The 13506-nt window shown below is 37.3% G+C and overlaps 1 protein-coding gene across 1 annotated transcript in view; it reads right to left on the bottom strand.

Annotated features, from left to right (window-relative positions):
* The window catches only part of st6galnac3 (ST6 (alpha-N-acetyl-neuraminyl-2,3-beta-galactosyl-1,3)-N-acetylgalactosaminide alpha-2,6-sialyltransferase 3), a 160681-nt gene extending 147766 nt beyond the window's left edge, over positions 1-12915 (bottom strand). The window contains exon 1 of the mRNA XM_059502341.1: positions 12728-12915. Within this exon, the coding sequence (XP_059358324.1) occupies positions 12728-12745 (18 nt within the window). The 5' untranslated portion in view covers positions 12746-12915. The remainder of the gene's footprint in view (positions 1-12727) is intronic.
* Between the last annotated feature and the right edge of the window lie 591 nt (positions 12916-13506).

Below are 13506 nucleotides of genomic sequence, written 5' to 3'. Positions count from 1 at the left end.
AATCCTCTACGGCCGCTACGTTCTCAAAACTCAGGCAATTTGATAATACCTAGAATATCAAAATCAACTGCGGGCGGCAGATCCTTTTCCTATTTGGCGCCTAAACTCTGGAATAACCTACCTAACATTGTTCGGGAGGCAGACACACTCTTGCAGTTTAAATCTAGATTAAAGACCCATCTCTTTAACCTGGCTTACACATAACATAATATGCTTTTAATATCCAAATCCGTTAAAAGATTTTTAGGCTGCATTAATTAGGTAAACCGGAACTGGGAACACTTCCCATAACACCCTATGTACTTGCTACATCATTAGAAGAATGGCATCTACACTAATATTTGTCTGTTTCTCTTTTATTCCGAGGTCACCGTAGCCACCAGATCCAGTCTGTATCCAGATCAGAGGGTCACTGCAGTCACCCAGATCCAGTACGTATCCAGACCAGATGGTGGATCAGCACCTAGAAAGGACCTCTACTGCCATGAAAGACAGCGGAGACCAGGACTTCTAGAGCCCCAGATACAGATCCCTTGTAAAGACCTTGTCTGAGAGTACCACCAGGACAAGACCACAGGAAACAGATGATTCTTCTGCACAATCTGACTTTGCTGCAGCCTGGAATTGAACTACTGGTTTCGTCTGGTCAGGGGAGAACTGGCCCCCCAACTGAGCCTGGTTTCTCCCAAGGTTTTTTTCTCCATTCTGTCACCGATGGAGTTTCGGTTCCTTGCCACTGTCGCCTCTAGCGTGCTTAGTTGGGATCACTTCATCTACTGCGATATCATTGACTTAATAAATCATAAATTAATAAATCGTTGCAAATAAATGCACAGACACTATTTAACTGAACAGAGATGACATCACTGAATTCAATGATGAACCATTTTGATGTATCATTTTGCATTATTGACACACTGTTTTCCTAATGAATGTTGTTCAGTTGCTTTGGCGCAATGTAATTTAAAGCGCTATATAAATAAAGGTGACTTGACGTAAAGAGAACGTTGTGGCGTGTGTCCACTGCAAGATAGAGCTGGCATACCACAACTAGGGCCCTATGATTTCCGCAATGCAGAAAACGTGGAGGGAATCGTGGAATCCAGTCATAAAAACGGAATTTACAGTTTAACGCGGAATGGCACGGAATTTGCCAAATTTTGAATTAATCAAAAATAGATCATTGCACTTACATCAAATCACGACATGGACTAATATCTGTAAATATTAAGCCGGAACAGTCTATTTAAATATGAATCCTGCATGTTCTGCGTATCTGTGTTAATGAATGGCGCAGAAGCGCGTCTCCGTTTATTTACACACACTGAAGCGCGCATGACACTCGCGGTAATTTCAGCGTCTGCTGTCTCACTAAATAAGGACGTGGACACATGAAGATCTCCAGAACTGCTCTGGGAGTCACTTCATGAGCATTTGACTGTTTGATTTGAGTAAAACTAGCGTCACATCACATACACAGAACTGTAAAGGTACGTCAACTCGTCAAAATAAAAGTCTGGTTTAAAGACAATTATTTGCCAGATATGTATTACTATTGTTCAGCAGAATGTACATGGCCTACTACAAAAAAAAAAAAAAAAAAAAAATTTTTTTAAGGTTTAATCACACAACATTTCTTCCATGTTTTATTTTTAATAGTAAATCCCCTTTGTTTACCAAAAAGTTAAGTTTGCTTAATTTTCAATAATTAAAAGTTACATTAAATAAATGTTTTATGTGTTAAAGGTTTAATGTGCATCTCAGAAAATGCCTTATTTAAAGCCCCAACTGAATGGCACTTAAATGGACTTAATTCATCCATCAACTTTGTCATTTTTCATAGTACAAGTACAGACAGAGAAACAATGGGTAATTAAATTATATTTTTGATGAATGCATTGCATTCTATGCATTTAAAAAATAAATAAAAAATATTCTAAAAAAGGAAACTTAGTTGTTCATTTTAAGAGACCCAGGAGTCTTATTTTCTCTTGCATAATTAATATTGCACTTTAATTCAGCATTTTATCCGATTACTCGATTAATCAATGGAATTTTTGGTAGAATACTTGATTACTAAAATATTCGATAGCTACTGTACAGCCCTAGATCCTTTGGTGCTTGCCTTACTATGAATCAGAAGACTTGATTACTTTAATTACACCGCTTATTAGAGCAAATGTTGAGGCAACAATTAACTTCATCAAAATACTGATCTCTAGATTTGATTTTAAAATAACATTGATTTAGTACAAATGAACACATTTTTGGGATCTAAAAGCCCAGCTAGGGGTGGGCGATATCTTGATATTTAAAATATATAGAGATTTTTTAAACACGATATGGATTTTGACATATCGTATATATCGATATATTGTTTATATTTAATTCTTAATAGTTTGCCTTCTCTGTGCTGTGCTCGCCCCCGCTCGCTCACCCCCCCACCTCCTTGATTCCCCCCCCCCCCCCCCCCCCTCACCTCGCATGTACAGAACTAGTCTAAAAAAAGGACAACTGGCTCCATTATATGGAGATACTTCGGTTTTAAGGCGTAGGGTGAACAGCAGGCAGATGTCTACTGTAGGGCCCTATGATTTCTGCGATGCAGAAAACGCGGACGGAATCGCGGAATCCAGTCATAAAAACGGAATTTACAGTTTAATGTGGTATGTCATGGAATTTGTCAAATTTTGAATGAATTAATCAAAAGTAGGTCATTGCGCTTACATCAAATCGCGATATGGACTAGTATCTGTAAATATTAAGCCGAAAAAGTCTTTATAAATATGAATCCTGCATGTTCTGCGTGTCTGTGTTAATGAATGGAGCAGAAGCGCGTCTTCGTCTATTAGGCCGGTGACACACTGGCTGCGTGGCGTCTCTGCTGCGTGCCAGAAGCGTGGCGGCTGCCTCGAGTTTTCTGTGTCTTTACACACCAGAAGCGTGCCTGACGCGGCGCTGGTGCGCTGCTGCTGCTGTAGGTGACATAGAGGGAGACCGCCAACAGACCAGGATCTTGTCTTCATGACAACATCAACTTTTTTTTACACACCTACAACTACGCCTACTGATAAAGGACACCGTCAACAGTTTTGACGGCAAAATATACTATGTTTGACAGGTGCAATATTTGAAAATCGATAATTATTTATTTATTTTTTAAATATCATTTATATCTGAATTTATGTCAACCTATAGACTTTCAAACATCAAAATGTCATGAATTAATATGTATTTGTGTACAAAATGACATATAAACATATTTTCCTATTATATTTTGCCTGGAAACGCTTTAAACACGCTAGCGTGTCGCGTGAAAAATAGGCGTCGGTTCTATTTCTAGCATGCACGCGTTTTCCGCGCGGCTCGAGCCGCGCCTGAGACGCGCGTCTCACGCAGGCAGTCTGCAAGCTCTAACCTGTTAACATGGGAGCCAAATTAAAAACACGCGGCTGAGACGCTTGCGCCACGCATCCAGTGTGTCGCCGGCCTTAAAGAAGCGCGCGTGATTTTAGCATCTTTCCTCTCACTAAATGAAGACGTAAACACATGAAGAACATCTCAAGAACTGCACTTTATGAGCATTTGACCGTTTGATCTGAGTAAAACTAGCGTCATATATCACATCATAGACTGTAGTATCACATACACAGAACTGTAAAGGTAAACCCGTCAAAATAAAAGTATTTGCCAGAAATCTATTACTATTGTTCAGCAGAATGTACATAGCCCACCAAGTTACTACTACTATTAAAATGAAACGAATATAATTGTTTAAGGATTAATCACACAACATTTCTTCCATGTTTTATTTTTAATAGTAAATCCCCTTTGTTTACCAAAAAATTAAGTTTGCTTAATTTTAAATAATTAAAAGATAAATTAAATGAATGTTTTATGCCTTCATTTTATAACCAGAAAAATGTAAATACACAGAATTTCTGAAGGGAAAAAACATTACACATAAGGCTATTTTAAGATTTTTTTTAACTAATTAAGTTGTTTTTATGCATTTAAATAATTACACATGCTAAAACACAGAACTATGTAACAATAAAACATATGGTGAAGAAAAAAAAAAACGTTTCATAGGGCCCTAAACGTAATATTTGACTGTACTGTATATTAGAGGGTAATTGTTGATTAATTCTGTGCTGATTAACTGAATCAAGCAACTGATGAGAAGAAATATCTAAAATGGATAAACAGTTCACTTTATAGTGTAATTTTTTAAATACATTATTATTTTAAAAAAGCATCTTATAAAACAATAAGAATGACCTGCAATACAGTTAACCATAACACCACATCTGCAAAACAAAATCCAAAATCTTCCATTTGAAATTCTACTTCATTAAAGAAAGCCAAACAAAATTCAGGCTTGATTCACATCTGTTTTGTGCAAATGGATCAGAAGTGTAAATCCTCAAACAGCCACACAAGCAATATCTCTGCCCACAATATCTCTCCCTGGCCTCCTCACATTCCTGCTAAGCTACTTACCCACATCAACACTGTTACCATTCAAAGCCAGATTACTAGTCAAATGAGATGTTATTCACTTCCTGACCTAGCTGTCTTTCTCCGCCTCCCAACCAAGGCTGATCCAGACAACAGAGTCTCCTTGTTGGACATCCGAATGGAACAAGGACCAAATTGGATTTAATAAAGGGGAAATCGTCTTGTTGGAAGGTTAATGTGTAAAGTGCTTGCAAATCCGTCTTACCTGTAACCTTTTAAGCTTGGCTTCATTAAAGAGCAAAACGTGCTTTCAAGTGTTGCATGTGCCACGTCTCTAAACCAGGGCTATTATAGAAAGTACTTCAGCCAAAAATTAAAACGGGTCTTTATTTACTCATCCTTTGTATTGTGACACCTGATGTTACAATGGTTTAAAAAAGAAAGACATTTAAATATATATATATATTTATAGAAAATATCCATTTTCCATGTATAACAACCTAGATTTGGGACAGGATAAGCAGTATAGTTATTCAGAGCCAGCATACTTATAGATAGATAGTAGATTGTGTACATTCCATCAGATTGCTTTATGTTGTTGTTGTTTCTTTTTTTTTTGCAGCGTAGAGCATTATAACCAATCACACACATTTCTGTTGAGCTTATGAATGCAATGGCCAATCAGAGGTGCTTAGATTAGTCAGCGAGTTCCTGTTTCTAAAATGTATCATTCATATAAAGTTGGTTATTACTGGTAACAGTTTAAAATATTTTGACTGTAAGTAACTGGTTAAATTAAGTAATTGGTTAAATTAAGTATTTGGTGTTACAGACAATACACATAAAATTAATAAGGTAATTATAAAAATTGCCCTGATGACTGAAAAAGCAATACAAGGGAGCGGGTCAACCTTAATGGAAATGTTCATTTCTGACCCTGGCAAATTATCAAAATTGACAGTGAAGACATTTATCCTGTTAACAAAATTATATTTAAAGGGGTCATATGATGTTGCTAAAAAGAACATTATTTTGTGTATTTGGTATAATGAAATGTGTTTATGCTGTTTAAGGTTAAAAAAAAAACATTTTCCACATACTGTACATTGTTTCTCATCTATGGCCCACCTTCTGAAACACAACGTTTTTTACAAAGCTCATCGGTCTGAAAATCGAAGTGTCTTCTGATTGGCCAGCTATCTAGTGCATTGTGATTAGACAAATGCCTCAAGCATGTGATTGAAATGTTACGACCCTCACCAAACTGTGATGATGACGTGTTTCCCAGCACGGAAAGACAAAAACAATAAAAACCCATTACAAATATGGCATTTGTTGAATCCAGTGTGGAAATAAATACGGATTATAATGACTTAAACTGTCTTATTACACGTTGCACTGCATATCACGCTGCGTAAAAAAAATAAACATAATCCGTCCGCATTTGTGATCTGCTCAAAACTCACGTTTGAATCATCAAGCACCAGATCTGTCCTTGCAAATATGGAACTGCCCTACTTTATAGAAACAGACACCGGTTTCACGAGTTCGCCCAGGAAGAGGACTCTGAGCTTGACATCGGCCCGAAGATTGAGTGCTCCTCCCCGGAATGGGTCGACAGTGAATAGTCACTGGTGGAGGGATGCTGAAAAACTATATACAGTAGAATGAAGGTAAGGCTGCTATGACTATTTATAGTGGTTCTCTCTCGTTGGAGAGTTGGATAGATGATTTGATTACTGATGGTGAATGAGGCCGCGTTGATTATCTGCACATGGTTCTCTCTCGAGGTGGTTGGGTGGATGGTGCGGTTATTGATAGTGAATTGGCTACGTTGATTATCTGCACGTGCTCCTCACGAAATTTGTTAATAAAACATCACGTTGTATCATTGACATCACAGGATATTCGGCCATGCTACCAGTTCGAAGCGAACGTATATGTTCCATTGTATTGTGCAAGTGTGCGAGATGTGAATTTAAATTATATTTATTTACAGAGGTATGTCACACTTGTCCGTGTGTGAAGACGTTGTGCAGCACAAATCTGAAACTTAAACAGATTTCCCCTGCTCGGGGAGTAGGGAGCAATGAACACCGTGTAGAGACCATGTCAATCAGAACACAGTTCATGCATGGAACTCACTTCTAAGGAGCTGTTTGTCTGAATCAGGTGTGTTAACAAAGAGAGACATGAAAAATATGCAGAGCAGGGGGTCGCGAGGACTGGAATTGAGAACCGCTGTTGTAGGCTACTCTCAAAGGAAACAGTCCTCATCCTGCGTAAAAATGCATTGAACACATATTTGAGTTGAACTGTTCCGGAACAGTGTTGTAAATACAACTTAACCACTGATTTCTAGTTGTGTCCTCTAATCGAAGGCCAAACTAAGTAGTTTTGCTTTCACAACGAAAAGGGCAGTTTCTCCTCGACATGGCACCAGCGGCAAAAGCGAAAATAAAAGTTACGCCTTCTCTGCATGAACATTTGGGTAGCGTTATGCAAATCTTCCCACACAGTGACATAGACATGGGGGCATGTTAAAAAAAATTTTACTATATTTTTGATTGAATAAATTCAGCAGTGACAAGCATAAAAGACGTTAAAAAAAGAAGAAATCTTAGCATCTTAGAGGCATTAAGATGTATGATTCTCCAAATGTGAAGTCAGTATGTGTGTGTGAGCGAAGCTGGATTAGTCAGAATGCAATGTGTGCAGAGAAAGCTCATTTAAATTGGCTAATTAGACTAATACCATGCAAGCCTATATTTAAAAATAAATTAAAGTTTGCTATGCTGAATAACTCCGAGTTGCATTTCTCTCTTATTGTGTTTATGTCAATAAAAATACGCAAAATGCTTATGTTTGACTGTTGGACCACTCCAAAGTTAAACCTCTTAAAATTAGCCTAATAGAATTGTGTGTAATCCCATCCAAACTGTCTGTTTCTCATGATCTTACTGATAATCTCTGAATTTAGATTCGTTGGGTCTTTAATACTTTCTCAAATGTTTAGCATATTTGCAATTGTAGCACCCAGATTGTCTTTCTTTTAGTCATAACTATCCATTTGAGACATTCTTCCCATTTAAAACACACATTACAATTTTTTTTTCTACGGTACATAATCTATTAAGATCAATAGGTCATTACAAGCAAATTCATCAGAATAAACACAAAGTAAACTTTTAGAGAGATTGACAATCTAATATTAATTTTCTTATTACACTACCCTACACTAGAGGTCTTCACAGTGCACCCGAGACCCGTCGACCCGGGACCCGACCCGGGACACGTATGGGTCAAGGTCTAAATTTTAAATGGTCAGCCGGGTCCGGGTCGGGTCCGAATCTATTACTTCGGGTCCCGGGTCTGTTTAACATTGTGTGTAATACCCGTGCGATCGGAGTCATCGAACTCGGAGAACACCTGGCCGTGATCAGACACTGCCTGTGTCTTTTGTAACTTGCAACTTGTAAAATTAGGAAAAGAACAGAGTGAGCAAAAAAAAAAAACAGCGATCTCTCTCTCTCTCTCTGCCTTTAGAAGCAGAGCGCGCCGAATGCAAGTGCCCGCACGGTAATAATGCTTGCAGACTTGACACACTCATATTTAATATATTTCAAATCAGCAACCAAATCGGAGGTGTACTGTCACATGAATGTTTTCTATGACGCTCAAATTGCGTTAAATCATATTTTAGGATGATCCAGCTAACACTCATGTTCAGTCTCGAGCACGTATCATGTTTCTATGGCAACCAGTGAGGGACAAACCGCGCTTTACATTTTCTCCCATTTTTATACTAATATAAATAAACCGTTTAATCTTAAAGTTTTAGTGGTCAGATTCAGACTCGACGCAGAGCAGAGAGCACAGAGATGATAGCGTAAGCGGCCATGGCACTGAAGGAGCGTTCGTTATTATAGTTCAAAAACAGTCGAAGTTATTATGCGAGTTAACTCGAGTCAGAATGTACATGTGCACAGTTGCATTTGTCATCCGTCACCGTGACATCAAGTGGAACTTTGAAGCTGAAATAATGAGTGGATTAAGCTTGGACTTGGAATAACGAGTGGAATAACATGGATAACTTTCTTGTCTGAGGATTATAATGCATCACAGGCAGTCAGGTACTCCTTAATGTGATTATAATGCATCACAGACTACGGCTCCTTAAATTAAGATATAGGTTTTTTTTTTCGCAACATGTTTATTGATTTGTAAAAGCAATTTAAATTGGAATATGTGACAATCGGGTCCAGTCGGGTCTGTGTCTTCCCGACGGGTGCGGATCCAGCTTTCAAATAATAGACGGGTCTGGGTCGGGTCCGGGTAGGCATTTCTCGGATCTACACGGGTCCGGGTCCAGCTTTTGAAATATTAGACGGGTCCGGGTCGGTTCGGTGTAGTACATTACGGGTCTCTTTCAGGTTCGGGCACGAATGTTTGGACCCGTGAAGACCTCTACCCTACACTAGAAGATAATTTAGTAGATAACTTCTCAACTAAAACTAAAATTCCAATATGGTTTACTATGCATATCAAATCACAAAAGACTGTGATTTATTATACTTGATTTAATTAATAGTTGAAATTATTGTAATTCAAATAAAATAAAATAATCAAGTATTTGAAATATTTTATTTTAATAGTTATATATTACTGTCTTAGGAATAATTCGTAACAGAAAAATAGTTTTTATATATATATTTTTTTTATAAATTGTGCTTCCTAACATATAAAAAATATTATGTATCAACCTAAATACATTAAGTCACACCATCAAATCTAAATTAAATGTTTTGATCAAACAGAAATACTGTAGCTCTTTAAGGTAACAGTTACAGGTCTTTTTACAACGAGTGAAATATGCATGCAGAAGGCTGAGTGCAGGCCAAAATGACCACTGTGGCCCTGTGAAGTGGACAACGCTGGAACTAATTCTCAGCCATTACAAAGAGGCTCTCAGTGCCACACCGCACTCTGACCAGCTCTTGAAGATTACATTACCATCACAAAACCGTCCAAACTGTCCAGAAGTAAAGCAATGCGCTTAAAGACAATTCAAGGAATTCCAGTAGAACTCCAATACTTCACGTCCACTTAAACAGGAACATGTATTTTATATGAACAACTTTAAATAGTTAATCTGTTGCTCTTCTCTGTTTGCTGATTGCCATCTGATGCAGGCGTATAGATTAAGGGTAATGATAAAGTGCTGACAAAGGCACCTTTTTATCAGACAGTGCAGCCAACTGAGGCTATTTACAGCCACACAGGAATCTCCTGATTATATGTCTTCAGTTTCAATGAATGGCATGCAAGCATTGTAATTTAAATTAAAATTGTTACTTGTTGAACAAAGATGTTGAACAACCCTTTGCATCCCTTCCATACAGCTGTTTTATTTATACAATTGCTGTTTTATTTAAACATTATTGTTAAATACGGTTTGCATTCACTGTGAATATTTACAAAATCAAAACGTTTTAAACACACAATATAGAAGGTTATGCATAGTCTGCACAATAGTGTTCCTGTGGCTCAAGTGGTAGAGCATTGCGTTAGCAGCACAAGGTTGTCGGTTCGATTCCCAGGGAGCACATATTAGATAAAAAATGTTAGCCTGAATGCTTTGAAAGTCACTTTGGATAAAAGCGTCCGCTAAATGAAGAAATGTAGATATTATACACAGCCGTTTCCCTAAAACTGAAATGTGGTTTCTGTAGCCATAGTGTTACCCAACAAAACTATAAAGATAGTTCCACCCCCAAAATCATCAATCAGCACATAATGGAACAGTTAAGCAATGAGCAGTTTGGCCCAACCATTCTAATTTTTTGCTGTCCCATTCCATGCTGATCGCAACCAGTGTGGATTTCCACTTTGTAGTGTATTCGTGGCATGCCAAATCAAGCTCAAGTGACTATTTACACAAGAACGTTTTCAGCCAAAAACAGGAATCGTTTCTTTTACACGACAATTTGGGGTTTCAAAGTGCAAGTTTTTGAAAACGGCACTATTATTGTTTCCATGTAAATGCCACAAAAGGGAATCTTTGAAAACGTTGACATCATTAGCGTCCATAGTATGTGTTAGGGATGTAGACATGCGCAATACATGTTGATTTTAATGGGAAGCATAAACAAACATAAACAACAATGGTCCGCGGTACTGTTGTTGCTGTTTTAGAGTTTGCTAACGCTTCTTCAGCAATGTGTGGATTTACTTCACCAATATTAAAAGCAACAGGAGAGACGCATCATATACAACACATAATCGTCACTTTCCTACAGGTATGGTTTATTAACAAGGTGACAGCGCCAACTACTGGCCTGGCATACATAATACAGTGTTTTTGGCTGTTTTCACGTATATGTGTTTATGCAAATCGGTTTGAAAACGTTGTTGTGTAAACATGAAACTCTTTAAAAACACAAGGGAAAAAGTTTTCAGGTTTTGACTACATTGTTGTCGTGTAAACATAGCATAATGGAAATCATTTGTTACCATTTTTAGAAACATTTGGCTCAATGAATGTTCAGCTATTGTCTTTAAACTAATAGCATGATTTTGGGTGCAGAACAAGGCCTATCTGTGTCTCATGCGGAACAAAGCCTATCTGTGTCTCTGACCAGTTGACGAGAAAGGCTGTGTTCAGGAAATTTGTCTAAAAACAATCATTGTTTTGCAGCTCTGTGGAAAAGCAACTGAAGATGATTTTGTCAGGCCGGTTGGGATAGAAGGAGTGGAATCCTGGAGACATCCTGACCTTCATAATACATATATTTGTTTCTGAATTTTTCTGAATTTATCGGTTTCGACCAACCAGAATCTTGCTTACCTATGTATTGACATAATTAGTGGCCTCTGTTAGAGTATAATTACTGGTGTTTCAAGCATGTAAGAGAGCAGCCTACGAACTCCATCACGAGTATTGAAGCTGGCTTCTGCCGATGAAACCGCAAACTATTTTCTTTAGTAAACTGTTCTTCAATTCATTGCATCTCTGACTCCTAATCTTCATTCAATACACCTGGTCCTTGGGTTTTAACTGTATATTCCCCGACAGGATGCTCAAGCAAAGTTTTGATAGCACAAATCAACCTTCCAATGGCTACAAAAACAATACACACTTAAGCTTTAATATACATTGTTGAACAACACTAGCTGAAAAAAACAAGAGAAAGACATATAAAGTGTTAACATTTTTCAAATACTACAAGAACTAAGATGATATATAAAGGAAATTAGAAGTGTGACAATGTTGTGATTTAAGCATGATATACACTACACAACTTTAATAAGCATCATAGACTGAGGATCACACTACAAGACTACTCAAGCAGTAACATGCTAGTCTCAAGCAGTAACTCTTGCTAGTCAACATTATTTGTGTTCTAAAATCAGCACAAAATATCAAACAATTTTAATATCTTCAGACTGGATGGAATCTGAATCTTAAGTTAAAATTGGAGCCTGTACCTATCACTACAAAGGTTTCCGACTGCTGCAAATCTGCAGACTGCGTTAACGCATCCAAACTACAAATCAGGCAAAAGCTGTGTATCAGCTATTTATTTTATCTTAATTTTTTATATGTTCTTTCTCCTTTTTTATAACTTACTGCCCATGTCAGAAAATTAAAAAAAAAAAAAAATTGCAAAAAAATTATAAAATAAAATTTTCTTCAATTGACACAAGGCCAGAAATTTAAGCAAGTTTGAAAATGCAATCTGTCCTGAAGCTTTTACTTTCCTTTTTTCCCATCACAGTAGACAGAATGATTCATCAAAAAAAAATGTTCTGCATAGAAGGTTGTGAAACCTCAAGGAGGATATAAAAAATATAAATATACATCACTGGTTGTAATAAAGTGCATATTACATTAAAACTAATAACTTTATTACTAATAACTTTATTACAACGAAAGGTCTTTGCAGACTCAGACATCGTCATCGACATGTTTGGATGCAGTCTTATCATTGCATAAACCAGGATACATAAAAATAAATCTGGTTGCAAAGTGTAAGCAAACTGAGTGATCACACGTGTCACACTTGAACAATGTTAAAGACATGAAGCTTCTACCACACCGTTACATTCATTACAAAAGAACCAAGCTATTAGCAGAATGCTCCGTTTCGCTTTGCACACTGATTTGAAAATACTAACATTGCGAATGCAATCTGAGCAGCACGTTAATGCGCATCCTTACATTACTGGATATACAGCGAGACAAATACTCAGCTGCTCGACTTACCTTCCAGATCCAGGCCATCTTAAGACTGAATAATAGCTCGCAGTGCTGAAGTGCTCGTCCCTATCTATAGACGGAAAGGTCAGTATTGGCTGCTTAATGGTTTATTTATATGCGCCATGGATGTCCGAAGCTGGTGTTACGATGAAACATTTCAGTAAATATTGTGGAGTACCGTTATTCACGCTCTATTCCCAGATCTACAGAGCTGGGGTTGACCTGGGGTTGACGTGCGCTGCTATTGGCTCATGGCTACGAGAGCTCCGCCCCCTTCATCATGTGACTGATATTTGTGCTGTTCAACGCCCTGCATTGTAAAGGATGGCCAGTGTGGATGAGAGTAACTTCACTGTTGTTACAATGTTATATATGCGGTATTAACTACTTATCATTGTTTGTTTAAATTTGCTTTAATGTTACAGCATTTGCGCACAAGGACGTACAAGTGATCACTATATAATTATTGCTTATAAAAACACGAAACAAACTGTTTTGTGAGGTGAAAATATTAACATAACTAAATAAATGTGGTTACAAGAAAAACTGACAAAATTAAAGGATAAAAAAAGGAATTTAGTCAGATTGATAGAAAGAAAGATAGACAAACAGACAGACAGACAGACAGCGTGTGTCTGTGTGAAATCAATGAAAATATCTTCATGCACACAGCTGAACAATTCCAAATGCTTATGAATATATATCTGACTGACGCATTATAAAAGATGTTTACTGTTGTTTTCTAATGTTCAGAAGTAAATACTAACAAATGCTAAAAATCTAAA

This window comes from Carassius carassius, chromosome 20 (genome assembly GCF_963082965.1).
Source record: "Carassius carassius chromosome 20, fCarCar2.1, whole genome shotgun sequence".
Taxonomy (NCBI): domain Eukaryota; kingdom Metazoa; phylum Chordata; class Actinopteri; order Cypriniformes; family Cyprinidae; genus Carassius; species Carassius carassius.
The sequence above is the reverse complement of the archived record's forward strand: the minus strand, read 5'-3'. Positions and strand labels throughout refer to the sequence as shown.